Source organism: Euleptes europaea, chromosome 4 (assembly GCF_029931775.1).
Source record: "Euleptes europaea isolate rEulEur1 chromosome 4, rEulEur1.hap1, whole genome shotgun sequence".
Classification (NCBI taxonomy): Eukaryota; Metazoa; Chordata; class Lepidosauria; order Squamata; family Sphaerodactylidae; genus Euleptes; species Euleptes europaea.
Window position 1 is genome coordinate 20133332 of NC_079315.1, and position 22593 is coordinate 20155924.

The 22593-nt window shown below is 44.6% G+C and overlaps 1 protein-coding gene across 1 annotated transcript in view; it reads left to right on the forward strand.

The window, feature by feature from the left end:
• Positions 1-22593, forward strand: part of GAK (cyclin G associated kinase) — a 108166-nt gene that overhangs the window by 42498 nt on the left and 43075 nt on the right. The window contains exons 6-13 of the mRNA XM_056847974.1: positions 474-599; positions 5331-5420; positions 8696-8831; positions 9712-9824; positions 11217-11331; positions 13388-13511; positions 21841-21890; positions 21986-22134. Coding sequence (XP_056703952.1) covers positions 474-599; positions 5331-5420; positions 8696-8831; positions 9712-9824; positions 11217-11331; positions 13388-13511; positions 21841-21890; positions 21986-22134 — 903 coding nt within the window. The remainder of the gene's footprint in view (positions 1-473; positions 600-5330; positions 5421-8695; positions 8832-9711; positions 9825-11216; positions 11332-13387; positions 13512-21840; positions 21891-21985; positions 22135-22593) is intronic.

Below are 22593 nucleotides of genomic sequence, written 5' to 3' on the forward strand. Positions count from 1 at the left end.
AGAGTCATATTTTTAACCAATATTTTGGTTTTATTTCTTTTTATTTTAAATCCTGCAAGCTTTCCATATGCCTCCACAATATTATTCCAGTTTTCACCACCATCGTGTTTTCTCTGCAGTTGGTATTTGGTTAAGGAAGTTTGCAAAACATTAACTTGAAGGGTTTAGTTTTGAGCAGAGCCTCATGTGCGGGTTATCCTGGGACCCTGTCATCCATCCGTCTGCTTGAAAAGTTAAACACACCATCTTGCTTCTCCTTGCTGGCCGTTTGGGAATCAGAGCTCGTTTTCAGAGGGGGAAATCGCCAAAGCAGAGTATTCCAGCCGTGCTGAAAGAGTCTTATACTGGTTGTTTTATGTAGCGTGAGACTTGCTCGAACTCGGCGGGAGCACGGGTGTGCGTGATTAGGCGGTCTTATTATGAGCCTGTGTCTGAGGTGCACACTTAAATCCCTACATTCTTTGTTTCTGCAGATTGAAAACATGTTGATGAGTAACCAGGGGACAATTAAGCTGTGTGACTTTGGCAGCGCCACGACGGTGGCGCACTACCCAGACTACAGCTGGTCCGCGCAGAAAAGGGCACTGGTGGAGGAAGAGGTGAGAAACCTAATAGGGTGGCTCACATTCAACAGGTGGTTTCGTGGCTTTTTTCCCACCCCTTTGAAAATGTTTGACCTAATTGCCAGCCCAGTGGGAGTGGTCAGTTGGCTATCTTCAGTGGTTACTTGCTTTCCCTGGCATGGCATTCCCAAACTATCATCATAAGAAGAAGCCCAAGGTCACCCAGCTGGCTTCATGTGTCGGAGTGAGGAAAACAACCCAGATCTCCAGTTTAGAGTACGCCGCTCATATGGAGGAGTGGGGAATCAAACCCAGTTCTCCAGATCAGAGTCCACCACTCCTAACCACCTCTCTTAACCGCTGCACCATGCTGCAGATTTATGCTATAGATCTCTGTTAAGTAGAGTTAAAGAGTCCTTTGGTGTTCTTGCCATAAATGTTCTTCCTCCAATAGCACAGAGTGGTAAGCTGCAGTACTGCAGTCCAAGCTCTGCTGATGACCTGAGTTCGATCTCGACAGAAGTCGGTTTCAGGTAGCCAGCTCAAGGTTGACTCAGCCTTCCATCCTTCCGGGGCCGGTAAAATGAGGGCCCAGCTTGCTGGGGGTAAAAGGGAAGACGACTGGGGAAGGCACTGGCAAACCACCCCGTAAACACAGTCTGCCTTGTGAACGTCGGGATGTGACTTCACCCCATGGGTCAGGAATGACCTGGTGCTTGCATAGGGGACCTTTACCTTTTAATGCGCTTTCCAGCAGAGAAGGCTTTGTGCGCTCTGTGCTGCACACATCAAAGGTGCATAGCGAGGGAAGCCAAGTGGTGCGGTCACAATGCTTTCTTGGCAGCAAGACCAACTTGCATGTATTTAGCCTGAGTTTGTGTGATCCGAGAATAGCCTTGCCCAAGAAGTTGGGTGTTCCTGGCAAGGAAGGTTCTTTCCTTAACCTTTGGAGATGATCGTATTTGCCAGCAGCTGAAGCTTCTGAACCCTTCTGAAAGGCCGACTGTAACTTATACTTAATCAACGAAGTACTAATCAGCCCTAAGAAAATACAATATTCCTTTTTGCAGATATATTGAAATAATGCAAAATTATTAGTCCATCAGTAGGAAGCAGGTAAGTTCCAAGCTGTCTATAATGATATAGCACATTGATCTTCATAGTAGCCAAGTGTCTGTAGCAAGATGATTCATCAGTTCCCAAGGTTGCAGAAGAAATGAGATCTCCTGATGTCCCTTCGTTTCGCTTTTCAGAAAAAGCTTCCTCAGTTTCTAAAATGTGGCTTAAACTCACGATACTATCATCCAAGACAACTTGGGGAGGGGCTGTGGCTCAGTGGTGGAGCATCTGCTTGGCATTCAGAAGGTCCCAGGTTCAATCCCCGGCATCTCCAGTTCAAGGGACTAGGCAAGTAGGTGATGTGAAAGACCTCAGCCTGAGACCCTGGAGAGCTGCTGTTGGTCTGAGTAGACAGTACTGACTTTGATGGACCAAGGGTTTGGTTCAGTAGAAGGCAGCTTCATGAGTTCATGTGACTAAATAAACTAACATTAACAACCTGCATTACTTACCACTGAGTAATGGCTCACAAATCTTGTCTTTCAAAAAATGTTTACATAATTCAGCTTATGCATGAGTTGATAACCAAAGAGGAAAGCTGTAAAAAATGATGCTGTTAACGCACTTACAGATAATCAGCTTCCCTAATTACCTCCAGTCATCTTAGATGTTGAGAAGACAAGAGTCACTAGAAAAGACAGTCATGCTAGGAAAAGTTGAGAGCAGCAGGAAAAGAGGAAGACCCAACAATAGATGGATTGACTCAATAAAGGAAGCCACAGCCCTCAATTTGCAAGACCTGAGCAAGGCTGTCAAAGATAGGACTTTTTGGAGGATGTTGATTCATAGGGTCGCCATGTGTCGGAAGCAACTTGACCGCACTTAACACACACACACACACACACACACACACCTTAGATGAAATTTAAAGAGGTTTTTAAAAAGACGATACAGCCTGTAGATGGTGTTAAAGAGCCAGTTAGGACTCCAGCCCTTTCCCCACAACCCCAGTCTCTGCTCCCTGGCAGCCACTGAGAGTGTTCCAAATTTTGCCCCACCCTCACTACCCCATACTGAGCAGGGCATCCTGGTACCAAAGAAGAAGCCTCTCAGGCCAGCAGCTAAATTGTTATTGTACTGAAGGTGGGGAAAGAGGACATCTGAATGAAAGAGGCACTCAACCGCATGTCCCTGGGCTGTGTCTTGTTGGTCACATTGAAGTGTGACAGAATGCTGAGAGTGGGTTATGGCGGCAAATGTAGAAAAGTGTATGTAGAGCATAACATTATCATGGCTCAGTGGTAGAGCATCTGCTTGGCATGCAGAAGGTCCCAAGTTCAATCCCTGGCATCTCTAGTTAAAAGGGACCAAGCAGGAGGTGAGGTGAAAGACCCCTGCCTGATACCCTGGAGAGCCACTGCCGGTCTAAGAAGACAATACTGACTTTGATGGACATTGATGGTCTGATTCAGTGTAAGGCAGCTTCATGTGTTCATCATTGTGTGTCACTATCTACTTTCTCCCAGTTTTCGTCCTGCAAATTGCCCCTGCTTTGCTTCTCAGCTTTTTTCTTAGAATCACAAAGCTGGAAGGGGACCACAAGGGTCATCTAGTCCAACCCCCTGCACAATTCAGGAAATTCACAACTCCCTCCCCACACACCCCGTAACCCCTATCCATGACCTGAAGACAGCCAAAAAACCCTCCAGGATCCCAGGCCAATCTGGCCCTGAGGAAAATTGCTTCCTGACCCCAAAATGGTGATCCGTATTTCCCTGGGCATATAAGAAAGGGCCATGAGAGCCAAACGCTGATGCAACCATTCCTGCCCACCCTCTCATGATCTGCCTAAGGTCGCAGAATCAGCATTACTGACAGGTGGCCATCTAACCACTGCTTAAAAACCTGCAAAGGAGAGCCCACCACCTCCCGAGGAAGCCTGTTCCACTGAGGAACCACTCTGCCTGTCAGAAAGTTCTCCCTCATGTTTAGCTGAAAACTGTTTTGATGTAATTTCAACCTGTTGCTTCTGGTCAGACACTCTGGGGCAACAGAAAACAACTCTGCACCATCCTCTCTATGATAGCCGTATGACAAGTACTTGATGGTTATCGTATCCCCTCTCAGTAGTCTCCTCTCCAGGCTAAACGTACCCAGCTCCTTCAGGCTTTCCTTGTAGGACTTGGTCTCCAGACCCCTTGCCATCTTTGTTGCACATGAAGCTGCCTTATACCAAACCAGGCCTTTTTGGTCCTTCAAGATCAGTATTGGCTACTCAGACTGGCCGCAGCTCTCCAAGGTCTCAGGCTGAAGTCTTTCACGTCACCTGCTATTGGATCCTTTTTTTCCACTGGAGATGGCAGGGATTGGAACTGGGCATGCCAAGCAAAATGCTGAGCCGTGGTCCCTACCCATATTTTGTTGTTTACTAGCACATTTTGATCCTCCTGTTCCACCAAGGAGCTCCGGGAGGCATGCGTGGTTCTTTCTCCTCATGGCAGCAAACCCTGTGAGGTAGGCTAGGTGGCGGCTCCCGAGTCCCAGGTATGAAGAAATGGGGATTTGCTTATGTGCGGATGTTGGGAGGGAAAAGGAAGATGTCCGCTGGTAGGTAAGCTGGCTCATTTTAAAACGTCATGGGTGGCTGCAGGCCACGCCCCAAGGGAAGGATCATCTCGCTAAGTGAAGCAGAACCAAATGACAAAATGGGCAGGCTGCTCAATCTCGGGATGGTTTGTTAACCTGCTTGCTGCGATGGTTGAAATTGGTTCCTTTTTAATCTGCTGTTTCTCGCTGCACTGAAGCTTTTAAAGCAATTTTTAATGATGCTTTTACTCGCAGGGGTCTAGAGTAACTGCCCTATGAGGAGGGGTTAAAACACACAGGGCTGCTTAGCTTGGAAAGAAGGCGGTTGAGGGGAAACATGATATAGTTCTATAAAATTATGCATGGGACGGAAGGAGTGGACAGGGAGAAGCTTTTCTCCCTCTCCCATAATACTAGAATGCGGGGTCATCTGCTGAAGCTGGAGGGTGAGAGATTCATAACAGATAAAAGAAAGTATTTCTTTACACAACGCATGGTTAAATTGTGGAACTCCCTGCCCCAGGATGTGGTGATGGCTGCCAACTTGGACATTTTCATGGAGGATAGGGCTATCCATGTCTACTAGTAAAAATGGATACTAGTCATACTGCATGCCTATTCTCTCTAGTATCAGAGGAGCATGCATATTATATTAGGTGCTGTGGAACTCAGGCAGGATGGTGCTGCTGCAGTCGTCTTGTTTGTGGGCTTCCTAGAGGCACCTGGTTGGCCACTGTGTGAACAGACTGCTGGATTTGATGGGCCTTGGTCTGATCCAGCATGGCCTTTCCTATGTTCTTAAAGTGTGTTTTGGTTTATGCTGCAATTGGTTTGATGTGTTTGTTTGTTCTTAAGACAGCGCCACACACTGGCTTTTAAAGAAATTTGCTGTGTTAGTCTGCTGCTATTATATTTACAGATGATTTATTGTTTTATAAATGCAGTTGGCTGCCTCAGTCAATAGACTGAGAGTGCAGGGCATAAATATTTGTGAAGCAAAAACAGGCCAACTACTTTGGAGAGTAAAGGATTTTCAGACTGGTTTCATTTCAGGTTCTTAGCATGTCTAGCCTCTGCAGCTATAAAAACATAGTGGTGGGTCTTGTATTTTTGTCTCTGCAGATCACAAGGAACACAACACCAATGTATAGGACTCCAGAAATAGTAGATCTGTATTCAAATTTCCCGATAGATGAAAAACAGGATATATGGGTATGTATTTTGCGTTTGTGTTTCGTAAGTTGATTGGGCTTTGTGTTTGTAATTGCTGTGGATCCCTTTTTTGGGGGGTAGGGTGATTCCCCCCCATGTGCCTCTCTTGCTTATTACAAACTTTAAGGCAAGAAAAATAGCTTGTTGCTATACGAGAAAGGGGTGAGCGTCAACCCAAACCCATAATGAATGCTCACTGTACCAACCAGATCATGCCCGCCATGCCTTCCCGTCTGGCCATTTTGTATTCTATAGTCTCTCTGCTGTCTGCAAGAGACACTATTGCCTGTGGAAACTTAAATGCAGAACTGAACTTAAAAAAAAACCCCAAAACGGAAAAACTCACCAAAATTTAGCAGGTTGTCTGACAATCAGGAGCATGTCTTCAAACCACTGTTACTTTATGAACAACCTTGCTGATGTATGGAGTACTTTATGAGACATCAGAACAGCAATGGATTTCTATTGATTATATTAATTCCCAAGGGGGAGTAGCGTTAGTCTGTAGCTGCCAAATGAAGCAGGAGTCCAGTGGCACCTTAAAAGTTAAGGGCGCTTCCACACATCCTGGATAATGCACTTTTGATCCACTTTCAATCCACTTTAACAATTGTTTGCAAGTGGATTTTGCCGTTTCGGTAAAATCCAGCTGCAAAGTGCATCGAAAGTGGATTGAAAGTGCAGTATTCAGGATGTCGCTAAATTTTGCTCAGTGACAATTAAGATCCGTTCGAGAGAGATCACTAATGGTCATGTCAGTACTGGTCATAATTAACTTTTATGTAATTTTTAGGACAGCACTTTTTTTAATCCCTATTTATAAGAAGGGTGATCCTACTTTACCTGAAAATTTCCGCCCCATTAGCCTTTTATCAGTCCTGGGCAAATTGTATGCAAAGCACTTAGAACAGCGTCTCCTTAGATGGGTAAGGGATAACTCCATCATCGGCCCAGAGCAAATCGGCTTTTCCAAAAATAAATCAACTTTGGATCACTGTCTGATTCTTGCCTCACTTGCAGAAAAGTATATGAAACTGGGTAATAAGAAACTTTTTGTCGCTTTCATTGATTTAAAGAGTGCCTTTGACTCAATCATCAGAGATAAACTCTGGTCTAAGCTGATTAGATTAGGAATTGATCTTCGTCTTTTATTCCTTTTAAAAAAATTACATTCATCCACAACAAGCCAAGTAAAGTACTCCTCAAATGGCGGACTTACTAAGAAAATCCCATCTAATAAAGGAGTGAAGCAAGGATGCATCCTTGCTCCCCTTCTTTTTAATTTATTCCTTTCAGACTTGGCTTGTGCTTTAGAACCTATCAATGGTCATCCTCCAAAACTAGGAGGCAAAGCAGTACCTATACTTTTATATGCAGATGACACCGCTATTTTATCCTTTTCTAAAATTGGACTCAAACGTTATCTAGGGGCCTTTGAGAAATATTGTCATCTAAATCTTCTTAAAATTAACTACTCCAAGACTAATGTCTTAATTTTCTCAAAGAATTGGTCGCCCTCTAGTTGGCACATTGGAAAGGCCAAAATTCAACAGGTAAAGAGCTACAAATACCTGGGTATTACCTTTAATTATAACCTTAAATGGGCAGTACACAGAAATAGAACTGCCAAACTAGGGAGAATCTCTTCAAGCCAACTGAAGTCATTCTTCTTCTATAAGGGCAATCAATTTGTTCCTGCAGCAGTCAAGGTATTCAACTCCAAAATTTTACCCCAGATTTTGTATGGTATTCCTATTTGGGTCAATGCTTTTAATCGTGATTTAGAATCTGTTCAAGCAAATTTTTTTTAGACAAATCCTGGGTCTCCCTAAATGTGTTTCTTATCATGCAATTTGCTCTGAACTAGGCCAAAATTTGTGTGAAACCAAGGTTTGGTTATTAACTATTCGATATTGGCTCAAACTATATTTTAGAACTGAGCGTGGTTCCCTTTTATCACTGCTGTTAAAAGAACTTCACAATACCTCCTGGGATTGTATAATTTTGACCAAAATAAGATCTATCGGAGTTTCTTTGGAAGATTTGGCTCCAACTACTGAAGCCCACATTTTAAAAATTATTAAACAACGTCTCTTAGATATGGAGCTTCAAAAGATGCACCCAATCCAACCTTATGTTTGCTCTTCAGCAATGTTGGGTCTTATGAATAAAATTGACAGTATCCCCCACTACTTTTACAATCTGGATATCCCTATCCTCCGTAGAGCATTCTCTCTTACTAGGGTCAATGCCTTTCCATCAAGGATGCTGTATGGAAGGTACCACCAAATCCCAATACAGGAACGGATCTGTCCCTGTGGTTCCAACTCCCTGGATACAATTGAACACATACTGTTTGACTGTTCTCTATACAAAACATCCCGTGGGAAATGGTTAAAAACTTGGCTTTATTCAAAACATCACCTGTCTAATAAAGTAAAATGTCAATTTTTATTGAATGATTCAGTACCTGAGATCACTGAGGGTGTTGCCAATTTTCTAGTGGATGTGATGAAAGTGCAAAAACTTACAAGCTCTGATATTTGATTATATTGTTCTTTGTTTTATTTCACTGATTTTATGTTTTTATGATCCCTTTTTGTAACAATTGTAATAATTTTTATGCCAATAAAGATCTATGAATGAATGAATGAAGGACAGCGCTTTTAAATGTAATTATTTTGTTTTTTAATATACTTCTGTTAAGTTACGGAGATACCTTTAGGTTTGATACTTATCCTTTTAAAATCCTGTCTAAAATTGTAATTGTTTACTTTGTTCTGGCAAAAGCTGTAAATAAATCATTCATTCATTCATTATTCAGGATGTGTGAAAGCGCCCCTTAAATGTACTCCAGAATCAGCTTTCCTGAGTCAAAACTCACTTCATTTGATGCTTGAAGTGTTCGTAGGCTACAGGGGTGGATTTGACTACAAATGTATCTGCCCTAATAGATTAGCACTTCACGCATTCATTCCTGAGCGGAAGGGAGCTCTGACTCTCAAATAAATAAATACTAAATAAATAAATAAATTTTGTCACACCTCGTCATGACCTGGGTAGTGTACGGATGACAAATCACGTCAATCACAAATCATGGTGAAGTGCTACGTCTCTGGTTGGTCGTTGTGTACTGTAACCTGCCTGGCTTCGTTGGAGGTGACAAGGCCTCCAATGAAACAAAATACTTCTGGCTCTAGGACTGATTCGAGTTTAACATTGAATGGCTTAACCGCTTTGACGCTTCTGTAAATCTTTTCGTTATTTCCCCGCAGGCGTTGGGCTGCATCCTCTACTTGCTGTGTTTTAGACAGCATCCGTTTGAAGACGGAGCCAAGCTTCGCATCGTCAATGGAAAATATTCCATCCCCCAAAATGACACAAGATACACTGTGTTTCATGATCTTATTCGTAAGTTTAAGGCAGAGGGGGCTGGGGGGGGGGAGTATGTGAATTAATAGCTTCTGTCAAATACAGGGGCATTTTTTACAAATCGTTCGAACATATGTAATTAACGTGAAAATAATACTATACACTATGCTGAGAGCCAGCATAGTGTAGTATCTAGAGCAGGCTTGTCCAAACTGTGTCCCAGGATGGCTATGAATGCGGCCCAACCCAAAATCGTAAACTTACTTAAAACATTATGAATCAGCTATTGTTAGAGTTAGTGTATTTTATGTGCGGCCCAAGTTAGTGTATTATATGTGCGGCCCAAGACAATTCTTCTTCCAATGTGGCCCAGGGAAGCCAAAAGATTGGACACCCCTGACCTAGAGTGTCCAACTTGGAGACTCGGGTTTGAATCCCCATGTTGCCTGAAAACACTCTGGTTGACTTTGGGCCACTTGCTTTCTCTCAGGCTAGCCTACTTAACAGGGTGGTTGTTAAAATGGGGAGAAGGATGTTGTAAGCTGCTTTGGTCTCCATTGGGAGAGGAAATCAGGGTATACATACCTAAATAAATAATCATACAAGTACCTAGAAGGGAGAACCATAGCTATTAACTGGGTCCTCCCTTTGTTGGTTGAGGGTGGTCCATACTTTGCACTGCATTGTTTTAGGAACGTCACTCTGTTTTTAAACATTCATGGCTGCTGGCGTTCTATTGTATCCAAAAGCATCATCTTATGTATACAATCCTAAATTCATGAAGTCTTTTAAACAGTTGCATTGAATTAGTTGTCTTTGGCTGATGGGCAGGATCAGGTTTTTAAGATACAGCTGTCCTTCAGCGGTCCTGCAAATCAAACAGCAGTCAACAATATCGCGTTGTTTGTAACCCTGCTAGGTGCTACTCTGAAGGTGAACCCAGAAGAAAGACTGTCCATTACAGAGCTGGTGAACCAACTGCAGGAGATTGCAGCTGCCAGGAATGTGAATCCAAAATCCCCCATTACAGAGGTAATAGGTTTTATTTTGTTTTGAGCCAGAGGTTTTGGGTTCTCTGCACCTATGGTATCCTCCCCGAGTAATCTATGAAACCCAAGGTTTGGACTGCAGAATGCCAAGCTGAATGGACTGCCAGGCCTATTCCGTACAATTCTTCCTAAAGTCATAAGAACATGAGAAAGGCCATTCTGGAACATACCAAGGCCCATCAAGTCCAGCAGTCTGTTCACACAGTGGCCAACCAGGTGCCTCTAGGAAGCCCACAAGCAAGACGACTGCAGCAGCACCATTCTACCTGTGTTCGAAAGCACCTGATGTAATAGGCATGCTCCTCTGATCCTGGAGAGAATAGGTATGCATCATGACTACTAACCATTTTTACTAGTAGCCATGAATAGCCCCCTCCTCCATGAACATGTCCACTCCCCTCTTAAAGCCTTCCAGGTTGGCAGCCATCACTACATCCTGGGGCAGGGAGTTCCACAATTTAACCATGCGTTGTGTGAAGAAATACTTCCTTTTATCAGTTTTGAATCTCTCACCCTCCAGCTTCAGCAGATGACCCTGCATTCTAGTATTATGAGAGAGGGAGAAAAGCTTCTCCCTGTCCACTCTCTCCATACCGTGCATAATTTTATAGACTTCTATCATGTCTCCCCTTAACCGCCTTCTTTCCAAGCTAAACAGCCCTAAGCGTTCTAAACACTCCTCATAGAGCAGCTGCTCTAGCCCCCTGATCGTTTTGCTTGCTCTTTTCTGCACCTTCTCAAGCTCTGCAATATCCTTTTTTAGGTGTGGTCATATTTTTCAAATCCATTTCATCCGTCTCCTTTTCTCTTGCCCGTAGGATTAGAGTGTCAGGAGTAAGGGAAGTAGTGAAGGTATATAGCAATACTTTATTGAACATTAATTCTATTTAGCATTTATGTGGCGTGCCAGAAGATACTCACCTCTTGTTTCTCGTGGGCTTCCGTGCGCTAAGTACTTTTCAGCTGATCAAAATTCACAGCAGCCCTTGCTCACGAGCTTCCAACCTCCTAAGCATGCTTGAAGTGCTTCAGGTTTAAGATCATAGCAATCCTTTCAGTCATTCTTCTAGTTAGATGGCATTCTGGCCAGTATAGCTTTTCAAGCAGGGTTAACAAATTCCCAGCTGGAATTTGTAGATGATGATTAGGCACAAAGGATGTTAGAGCTCTTTTATTTCTAATGCTTTTTGCCTCATTTTGATTTGTACTGTTCTGGCTTAAAAAACAAAAACAAATCCCAAGGAAAGATAATGGTGGTGATATTCTCCACAATCGGTCCCGACTTGGCATTTGAAGATCAAGGCACTGTGCTGTATTATCTTCGGTGCCCTTTAGGGGGTGGAGTAAGTACTAACTCTGGCTCTTGTATTTGCAGCTCCTTGAACAAAACGGAGGTTATGGAATTAATGCTCAGCCCAGGACATCTGTGACTGTGGCGCCGCCGCAGAACTCAAAGCCCGCAGGACAGCTAAACAATATGTATAATGCAGGTACCGTCCAAAATGCACGTTTTTTTTCAGGTGCCGCACAAGCCTGATCCTTTGTAATTCCATCACTTCAAAGCTTTGAAATGCCTTTTGAAGCCTCACAAGGCCTTTGGGTGCTGTGGGAGGGGCCGTGGCTCAGTGGCAGAAGGTTCCAGGTTCAATCCCCGGCATATCTAGTTAAAGGGACCAGGCACGAAGGTGATGTGAAGGACCTCTACCTGAGGTCCTGGAGAGCCGCTACTGGTCTGAGTGGATAATACTGACTTTGATGGACCGAGGGTCTGATTCAGTATAAGGCAGCTTCATGTGTGTTCATGGGTTCATGTTCATGCTGAATAAAGCTCTTTCAATCCACTTTCAATGCACTTTGCAGATGGATTTTACTATGTGAAAAGGCAAAATCCACTTGCAAATGATCGTTAAAGTGCATTGAAAGTGCATTATTCAGCATGTGTGAAAGCGCCCTTTATTTCATCATAACGTCTGACAGTGTTTTCGGTTTAACTGGTGGGTCTGTTCACAATGCCCTTAATCACAGAAATATGCATGTTTAATGTATAGGATGAAATAAGGGTACATTAGGAGAATGACGACTGTTTATATTTACTATTTATGGCATACCAAGCTAGCCTGATCCCATCAGATCTCAGAAGCTAAGCAGGGTCAGCCCTGGTTAGTATTTGGATGGGAGACCACCAAGGAATACCCGGGTTGCTGTGCAGAGGAAGGCACTGGCAAACCACCTCTGTTAGTCTCTTGCCATGAAAACCCCAAAAAGGGGTCGCCATAAGTTGGCTGCGACTTGACGGCACTTTACACACACACACATCATTGTTCATGGTATTGATGTAGTAACACATGCGAAGGTCAGTTCCTGGGCCCCAAAGAGCTTACAACCTTTGTGTCTGCATTCAGATGTTGTGAATGAGTCATTGCCTGTTCATAACAAGGAGGAGCCCGTAAGTCCCTTGACTCGGTTCCTCCTCCTCCTCTCCCTGTGCAGCATGCTGAATGTAAAGACTTCCTACCTAACTGCTCAGCCCTGCTTAGTATTTGGATGGGAGACCACCAAGGAATACCAGGGTTGCTGTGTAGAGGAAGGCACTGGCAAACCACCTGTGTTGCCATGAAAACCCCAAAAAGGGGTCGCCATAAGTTGGCTGCGACTTGTCGGCACTTCACACACACACAAAACAAAGACATGCTGCTCACTTTCCCTTCTCCAAAGAAGGGAGAGGCTGCTCCTTGCCTGGCCACTGAAAGAGAGGCCGCCACGCCACAGCACCTGAGTCTGTGGCCTGGTGCGTTGCTGGTAGAGAGCGGCCCGGAGCTTCTGTTTTGTTTGTTCCATGAGAGACCCTTTCGGATTTTATACTCACAAATCAAGAAGCAGGCAGTGCATCAGCAGTTGCCATGGAGCACATGGTCACCGTGTTGGGGAGGGCTGTGACCGGGGCTGGGAATGGACAAGCAAGGTTAATATTGGGTGAATGCGAGTTGTTTTCTATATCTGAACCATCTTAGAGTGTGTTCTAAAAGCCAGTGGCAACGTACTTGTGGCTGGGCAGGGCCGCTTCTCCTGATGCTGTTGTATCTGATGCACGATGCTGGTTTGTATCATTGGCAATTGTGTGTAGTGTAAAGCAGGATTATGTTTTAGGTGGTCACAGTGTTGCCTGGCTGCCATCTGAGAACTGATGGTTTGCATGACTCCCAACAGATTTTTCACGTGCTGCTTAAGGTCCATTAGAAGCTCTCCTTGGCGTGTGTGCGTGTGAGGTCTTGCTTCCTGCGTATCCTTGAACGGCTGCAAATGATTAATAATGTGATCGAGCCCTTTCCAGCATAACAATATAAAGCCAAAGCAAAGAGCCGTTCCCAGAGGTGGAAGTTGTCTTAACTGAGTCACAGGCTGCTTCTTCATCAAATTGTTTCGACGCTGAAACTCATGAAGCGAAATAGATTTTTGCGTTAGTAACTGAGTGGTAGCTTTGAGCAGAGAAAGGGCTAGCGGCGACGGAAGCACTCTTGCGTTTCAATTCTGTCTTCGTGGCCTTAGGTCTGACAGTGGCAGAATGCGACCAGACGTACAGCGGGTTCTTCGATATACTCAGAGGCGGAACGGAGAGATTTCTTACGAATATCAAAGACACATCTTCGAAAGTTATCCAGTCTGTGGCCAAGTAAGTAAAGAGCAACTGCATTGATCAAGGGAATGCGAATTCATGCATGTGTTTTCTACCTTTCCTAAGGGGTGTAGCTTATTTCATGTGCGTGTTTTGAGCAGCTACCTGTTCCAACCTTTGCAAAAAGACTGGAATGTGTTTTCCCTTGCGTCTTCCATCATTGGATCCTTGCTCTGGATGTTTTCTTTCTTAGGTTACATCTTGTAGGGATTTCCCAATGGGAGCATCACCCCTATAAACGGCCTTGTATATACAGGTTGAGTATCCCTTATCTGGACTGCTTGGAACCAGAAGTGGTCCTTTTTTTGGAATACTTGCATATACATAATGAGGTTTCTCGGGGATGGGACCCAAGACTTAAACACGAAATTAATTTATATTTTATATACACTTTAGACAGCCTGAGAGCTGAGTGAGTGATAAAGTTTATTGTCTGTGGCCGAAGGCCATCACAATCCACCATACAAAACATTACAATAACATAAAAATATCATAAAATAACTTTAAAACAGTCTGACCCACAAGAAACTAGTATTTAAATATGTTAAGTTCCCTGATTAAAAACAGCTGTAGCTCGGATTTTCTTGGCTGCTAAAGCAAAGAGTGACACTTTGTAGGAAACATCAGGATTGGCGTCTGATAGGAGAAAGATCAGCTTCTCTGGATCTGGAGGCCCTTTAGAATCGCTCTGAGGAATTTAAGTCTGGGCTCTGTATAAAGAGGACAGAATAAGGTGTAATGAGTTAGGCCCTCTGGAACGGCCCCACAAATACATAGCTGAGAGGCCCTTGGTGTTTGGGAGTAACGTCCAGCTATCCAAGCTGTTGGCATGGTTTGAAACCGGGGGGAGGTAAAAGCTATTCTGAGGTTACGGAAGGGGATACTGATCAGGCATGAAGCTCTGACATGATCCCTTTTAAACTGTTTAAACCAGGGTGAGAATTTGGACTGGGAGATTGATTGCCTGTCCGATGCAGCATCACATTTTAACACCCAATCCCCAATGTTGGTACCCGCTATGGGAACAGCCTGGGTGTCATCTGATATGGAGTAGCAATGCAGGATGTTGTTATAGCAGGCTAGCTTGTCGACATCCTTTTGCATCATGCCTGAGAGTTTTAATTTTAACTTTTGTAATTTTAAACAATATTTTAAATAATTCTGTATACATTTGAACCACCAGAAAGCAAATTGGCGTGCTGGTGGGGGCCTGTAAGTCATGCCTGCATGCCGGCTCAAAGAGTCTGGTTTTTGAGTCAGTCTGCATATCGGATGTCCGGATAAGGGATACTCAACCTGTATGTCAACAGAAAGGTCATTCTTTTAAAAAAAATGCAGTTTCTGAACTGGGGTGGACCAGAAATATTAAATTTTTGGGAAAATGCTGCTCTGCATACCACGCTTCACAGTTCTACAGCTACACAAGTTCCAGGCAGAGGTGGCTCTTATAGGCACATGGCTTCTGCTGAAAACGGCAGCCCCGTGTTCCTTTGAAATCTTTCCTCCCCTTCCTGTGTGTCATTGAATTTGGTTTATCCGTGTCCTCACATTTCCCTGCTGCCGCTTCACACCACTGGCTGTCCCTGGTAGAGGCGGGGGAAGGGTCAGATGTTGTGTTCATGACCTAGCTAGGTAAGAAGAACGTAAAAGAAGTGGGAAGAGGAATAGCCTACCATTGCTTCTAGTTTGGGCAGGTTTTTAAATGTAGAGCTTAAAAGCCAGTTCCTCCGTCCAAAAATTACTCTCAACGGACTTAAAAGTGTAGAAAAGTTCAGAGCAGAAGCGTCAAACATGCTTAAAAGAAGTATCGTATGTCTCTCCGCCGCAGCCTTGGGTCCATTGTGGAAGTCACTGGAAAAACAGCTCCTGCTTATGTCCCCCTTCCCGTGTCATTGCTGAATGTGATGCAAGTAAACTTCTCCGTGGTGTTATTTTATATCAGTTGGGCCAGTGCTGGGGTTTGCCCCTCCCGGTCTTCCTCCCAAAATTACAATAGGGTTCTGTTCACTCATTCAGCTGGGCTGTCGGCAGAGATGTCCAACGGGCATTTGACAGCGCCCTTTCCTGTGTGAAATATGTGTCTTGAGAACTGCATGATGATGCACTTGACTTACACTCAAGGAAACCGTGTGTGTGTGGGGGGGAAAACATCTTTGATTTCTGTTGTACTTGTAGAAGTGAAAGGGATGGGAGAAAGGCAATGATAACCTGCTTCCTTGGCACATTTTTTTCATCATCCACACAAGGGAAGCAGTATTTCCCCATTCTGTAGAAGTCAGTGGTTCCATCTGAGTTCTGTGGATGAAAAATGACCATAAGAAAGGCCATACTGGATCAGACCAAGGCCCTTCAAGTCTGTTCACACAGTGACCAACCAGGTGCCTCTAGGAAGCCCACAAACAGGACAACTGCAGCAGCATTGTCCTGCCTGTGTTCCAAAGCACCTAATATAATAGCATGCTCCTCTGGTCCTGGAGAGAATAGGTATGCATCATGACTAGTATCCAATTTTTACTAGTAGCCATGAATGCCCCTCTCCTCCATGAACATGTCCACTCCCCTTAAGTCCATTCCCCTCCAAGTTGGCAGCCATCACCACACCCCGGGGCAGGGAGTTCCACAATTGTTGACTGTGTTTGGAAGCACAGTAGTGCTTGTGAACACCTTTGCAAACCCCTGCCTTCATCCTAGACACAGGAGTTAGCAGGGTTTGGGGGCCTGGAAGCAGTTTTACTGGCTGGGTTTTGACATTCCCCATTCAAACAATTAGTAGCTATCTGGTTGCATAAGAGAAAGCGCTGCAGTTGCAAACGCCTCCTGAATGATATGCAGGGTGGAATTCTCACCATGCTGTGCTGCCCTGTGAGTTTAGAGGTGAAGGTAACTGGTGGGGGGCTGTGGCTCAGTGGTAGAGCATCTGCTTGGCATGCAGAAGGTCCCAGGTTCAATCCCCAGCATCTCCAGTTAAAGGGACCAGGCAAGTAGGTGATGTGAAAGACCTCTGTCTGCCTGAGACCCTGAAGAGCCGCTGCTTCTCTGAGTAGACAATACTGACTTTGATGGACCAAGGATCTGATTCAGTAGAAGGCGGCTTCATGTGTACCAGTGTTGGCAGAAGATGCTTGTTGCCCCTGACATGCTGCGGTCCAGTTTCTTGGAGGGAACTCTAGGGAGGAAAGGCCGTCGCCAGGGCAACAGCCATTGGGCTAGGAAGTAAATCAGCTGCTTTGTGGAGGGTTTCATGGCCCATTGCTCCAGAGGCACTGTGACATCGCGCGCAAGGTGACCAATTGTAAAGCTGCTTCCAGGCTGCAGCTCTGTTGGTTGGCAGCGGGAGAGGCAAGGGCCACGTTGGCCGAGCGTAGCCGGCTTGACCTCTTCTCTGGAAAAGTTCAGTGCTTGGATGCTAGCGGCTGTATTCTGTCAACGAGAAAGTCCGCTGGGATGGACTGGCACCGTATCTTTCAAGCAGGGCCTCTCCTGGGCAAGGTGAACATTTTTGGTGTGGTTTGACTTCCTTTCGGTAAAGGTTGCTCAAGGCCGCATGGTTTTTTTAAGGGCCTCCTCTGGATAGGCCGGTACAGAGAAGATCGGATTTGGATGGTGGTGGTGATGGGGAAAACTCAGCAGTGCCCAGCTTAAATGAGAACTTTATTCAGATAATTTTGCTTTGGCCTTGAGAAAACCTATATATTTTAGTGCCTTTGACTTTCTTTCCCAGTAACGAGGCCTCGAAATCCAAAGCAAATAATTCATGTCTTTTTGGTACTGCTTTTTGAAGATGGCTGTTCTGAAAATCCAGTGCCCACTATTCTGAAATTGTCTCCATTCTTTTCGGTGCGCTGTGTTATAACGGGTGCCGCTTTACACTTCGTGGCCCTTTTTATTACACCCAGAAGAGTTATGTTAGGGCGTTCATGCCAACGAACATCTGCCCAATTATCTTTTAACCTCCACTGTGGCCTTGCTCCAAAGAATTGTGTGGCTTAGTTACCACATGACCCAGGGACCTTTGGACTTGTGTTTCTCTAGCAGCAGCCGAGGGGCGCTTCGAAAACATCTCGTGCTATTCTGTGGGGGCTTGCTCTTCAAAGGGAAAACTAATCCCAAAAGCCCCCCGGGGGTCACAAAAGACAGCTCTTCAGAATCCTGTCCTGTGTGATTTGAAAACACTTGGAGTAACAAAAGGTAACTGTGCTTTGAGGACTTCTGAAATCCCCGAGATGGCAGTTTCCAAATTATTGGACTGGGATAACTTCCAGGGCATTGTGAGTATTTCCAGTCTCAGCCAGCGTGTGCATTCAGAAACGACTTGTGCTGAAATTGGTGGCGCGTCCAAGTAAATGTCTGTTTTAAGGCCGAAGGGGTTACAGTATTTCTCTGGAATTGGCACAGGTCACAGAAGGGCAGCTTGTCCAATGAGCCTCGATGTGGCATCAGCTACATTTATGCGACTCGTTTTAATTACGCCAAAATAGACTGTTATCCTCTGCCTGTTTTCTGTGTAGCTGTTGAAGCTGCTCGCTTTCCCCATTACAGAAATAATTGGTTAATGTCTGGAGTTCAGATTTTAAATTGCCGCTTCATTTTATTTATATAGCTGCTTCCCATTCTTTACAAAGCAATACAAAAAAAAAGAAAAAAAGAAAAAAAGAAATTGCAGTGGCTGTAATTAAGTTCTTAACATGAGTAGCTTTCATCATTCGTAATGTTCTTTTGCCTAGCCTGGTAGTGCCTAAGACATTTATTGCCAAGGTGTGCTTTAAAGTTGTTGTTGTGTGTTTGGTTCTTCTTTTTTTTAGGAGGGGGGTGGCTATGTACGGTATTTTTTGTTTGTTTTGGGGTGTTTTGCATCTTGATTTTGCACATTATGCTCATTTCGTTGCCCCCTCCTTTTCCCCCCTTCATCTTTCATCGTTACGTCCTTGGTTCCTTAGCAGTCCAAGGTAAATATGCTTAAGTATTAGTGTATGTTATGGATGTTGCATGTTAACAAGCTTGCTTTGAACTTACTTGCTAATGTTAAATATTTGACTCACAAGGAGAGACTTGCTGCTACTTTTCTCTGGGTTAGCCATAGATGTTGGACCTGTGCCAGTATAATGGTCCCGTAGCTGCTGTATTACATCGCACTTGGATATGAAACCCTAATTTGGTTGTCTTCATGATTGTATAATTTCAGAGCTTCTGGGTTTTTTTTTTTTTAAATTAATGTGCTAAATTGTTAACTTGTTAAAACTAAAAATGTTGGTACCTTCACTCACTCCCCCTTCCTTTCCTTGAGGAGCAAACTGTTGGGGAAATAGATCGTTTGTGGGCCTAGAAGATCTCATTACTCCGTGGACTTCTCTTTCAATATAATTGCTAGGATCTGGAAAACCGCCAAGCATTTTTCAGATGGCACATATTTGGACAAAAGTCAGAAGCTCTGCACCCTGGTGTACTAGTGGCTTATCATTTTGAAACTGTAATTACTTACTTTCTGCAGTATTTTCTATTTAATAACATGCCAGTATAAACCGGGGCTCCTAGACACACACACACACACACACACACACACACACACACACAAAAGTGCTGTTCATATCTACTGTTAAATAGCCAGATCCTTAGCTCAGAAGCCTTGATGTCCGGAACTCTTGCCAAGAACTTCTTAAAAAAATAATAATCTTAGGGTCCTTTCTTCATCCATCAAAATCCACCTAATATCTTGGCCTCATCCAGAATTCCAGACTTGTGCGATGGTATCTGGAGTCCTCCTGGCTATCTGCGTGCTCTTTGTTGCATAGGCCAGGGATGGCGAGATGTTGATTCTAGGGCCATATCTGACTTCTGCATAGTTCTCAGTTCTCATTGGGTCAAGTCAGAAGTAACTGACCTGGCAAACTTTATTCCTCAAGTAGTCTTAAATAGAGAGAGAACGGTGCTGGCCTGGCTACACTTCTGACCTGGCCAGGTCATCTCTTCTACTTCCTTAGGACTCCATTGCCATAACAAACCTTCATGGCGCAGGTTACCTGCTGAAATAGGGGGTGGGGAGCGCCGTCGAGTCGCAATTTCCTTACGGCGACCCCGTAGGGTTTTCAAGGCAAGAGACGTTCAGAGGTGGCTTGCCCTTGCCTGCCTCTGCATAGCAGCCCCGCACTTCCTTGGTGGTCTCCCATCCCAATAAGGGGTCGAGCCTACTAATCCTGCCTTTCCAATTGTAAACATGCTCATTTTCGGTTAAGGAGTCCAAATTCTGGCATCTGTGATGCTGACCTTGGTTAACCTGCTCCTGTGTAACTCACTCCTCCTTTCTGTTCACCAGTAACTGTCTCACACTGATACACTCTTTGTTCTGTGCTCGCTAGCATCTTGTAGACTTCTGCTTCCTGACATTTTCTTTGCTCGCGGTTGTTTAACGGAATTCGTTTTTAGGAAGGTTGTTTGTGTGTGATATCACAATAACCCACCTTTTTCCCCCTATAGAAATTGTCCCCAAATTTACAATGCTTACTGTTTGTGAAATGGCATAGATTTAATTTAATCGAGAAGTGGGGCTTCCAATCGTGCCCTGTTGAAGAAATAACCAAGGCTGTGCTCGCATTATAATTTTGTGGGGGAGGCTAGAAAAGCCCCCCCCCCAGAATTGAACTAGTGTTTGAAAATAGCAAATGTTCTGGCCCTTTATGTTGTGGGCCTACACTTGAAAGCATGTGAGTAATGCCTGCTAAAATCTCAGAAGCTAGTGAAATTGCCCAGTAGAATAAGAACATAAGAAAAGCCCTGCTGGATCCGACCAAGGCCCATCAAGTCCAGCAGTCTGTTCACACAGTGGCCAAGCAGGTGCCTCCAGGAAGCCCACAAAGAAGACGACTGCAGCAGCACCATCCTGCCTGTGTTCCACAGCACCTAAGATAATAGGCATGCTCCTCTGATCCTGGAGAGAATAGGTATCATGACTAGTATGCAATTTTGACTAGTAGCCATGGATAGCCCTATCCTCCATGAACATGACCACACCCCTCTTAAAGCATTCCAAGTTGACAGCCATCATCACCACATCCTGGGGCAGGGAGTTCCACAATTTAACTATGCATTGTGTGAAGAGGTTTGTATAGCTCTGTGGAATTTTGAAAGCAGAACTAGATATGCCGAAGTAAAAAACGTTGGAATAGGTTAGAGAGGGAGAGAGCCGGGGTGGGGGGGAGATAGGTCCTAGATGAGCAGGGCAACCCAGGGTGATCCTAGCACTGGTGTTTGTCAGCTTCATGCCGGTACTAGAACCCAACCCCGGTGTTGATCTGCCTGTACCTGTTGACTCAATGGCACCAGCACAATATTCTATGACTACTAAGCTCAGAAGGGCTATGCAAGTGGTATAGCTTGGGGCAGGCCTGGCGGAGGGCTGTAGCACCAACGGCGGTCCTTTGCAATGCATCCTATTGGCTTTTTTTCCATTGGCCTGGGAGAGAGGAGACAGTCACCTTGCCGTTCATCATTGTGCCATTGTGTTGAAGTTTTAGTATATTATGGAGCAAGAGTCAGATGCGCCTGTCCCGCTTTGCCGAGTCCAGGTACCCTCTGCAGTTTCTGTGGCTTAACCTACAGCTAGCGCTGCATCATCGGTAGCGAGCAGAATAATTTGACTTCTTTGCTTGCGAACTCCTTTTTGCAGTCCCCCCCGCCTTTATATGAAATTTGATATCATCTTTAATGAAGAAAACATTCAGCTTTTGAATGTCCTGTTTCCAGCATGGTGTAGTGGTTAAGAGTGGTGGTTTGAAGTAGTGGACTCTAATTTGGAGAACCAGGTTTGATTCCCCACTCCTCCACATGAGTGGTGGACTCAGATCTGGTGAACTGGGTTGGTTTCCCCACTCCTACACATGAAGCCAGCTGGGTGACCTTGGGCTAGTCACAGCTCTCTTAGAGCTCTCTTAGCCCCACCTACCTCACAGGGTATCTGTTGTGGGGAGGGGAGGGGACGGTGATTGTCAGCTGGTTTGATTCTTCCTTAAGTGGTAGAGAAAGTTGGCATATAAAAACCAACTCCTCTTCTTCATCCACTGCACTATGGTCAGGAGGCATAGTGGATGGGAAACTTGTAACCAACACGCTAACCTGCAGTGCTGTTCCAGGTGCATCAGGTAACTTGCACAATTAAAATATCTGAGGCAGAGTGAGGTTTTTTTCTGGGATGCTTTAGTATGTATTACTCATTCAAGGTCAGAGTATTGGCTCCTAAGGGCCTTCCCCGTCTGCATTTTCTGTTTCTGTGTTTTGCATTGAACAAACACAGATACAATAAGTTTAACTCAAGTTTTTGTCTTTTAACTTCTAGTTACGCAAAGGGAGATCTGGATATATCGTACATCACTTCCCGAATTGCTGGTATGACAAGATCACCCTTTATTATGCTGTACATTTAGCTGCTTTTTATGAAAATGAGGATTGAGTGTTGACTTTCCCCCTTCCTCTATCCCCAGTGATGTCCTTTCCTGCAGAGGGTGTTGAATCTGCCATAAAAAATAACATAGAAGATGTGCGGTTGTTCTTGGACTCAAAACATCCTGGGCACTATGCTGTTTACAATCTGTCTCCAAGAACGTATAGACCTTCCAGATTTCACAACAGGGTTCGTATGCCAGTATTGTTTCATCATGTCTTCTTTCACATAGCTTTTTTCAGCAGTGACTTGTAAATCTGCTGCATCTCTCTCTGTCTCTCTCTGTCTCTCTCTGTCTCTCTCTGTCTCTCTCTGTCTCTCTCTGTCTCTCTCTGTCTCTCTCTGTCTCTCTCTGTCTCTCTCTGTCTCTCTCTGTCTCTCTCTGTCTCTCTGTCTCTCTCTCTCTCTGTCTCTCTCTCTCTCTCTCTCTCTCTCTGTCTGTCTTTGTCTGTCTCTCTTTCTAACTCTGTCTCTCTCTGTGTGTGTCTCTGTCTCTCTGTGTCTTCTCTCTCACTATGAAAGGATAATAGAGCGACTAAGATATCAAAATGTAGTAGCACTACTTGTGTTGTCTCACTTTTTCTTCTTGGCAGCTTAGTGTCCATCTAGGGACTTATATCCTTTACCTTGCAGGGTCCAGATGGTACT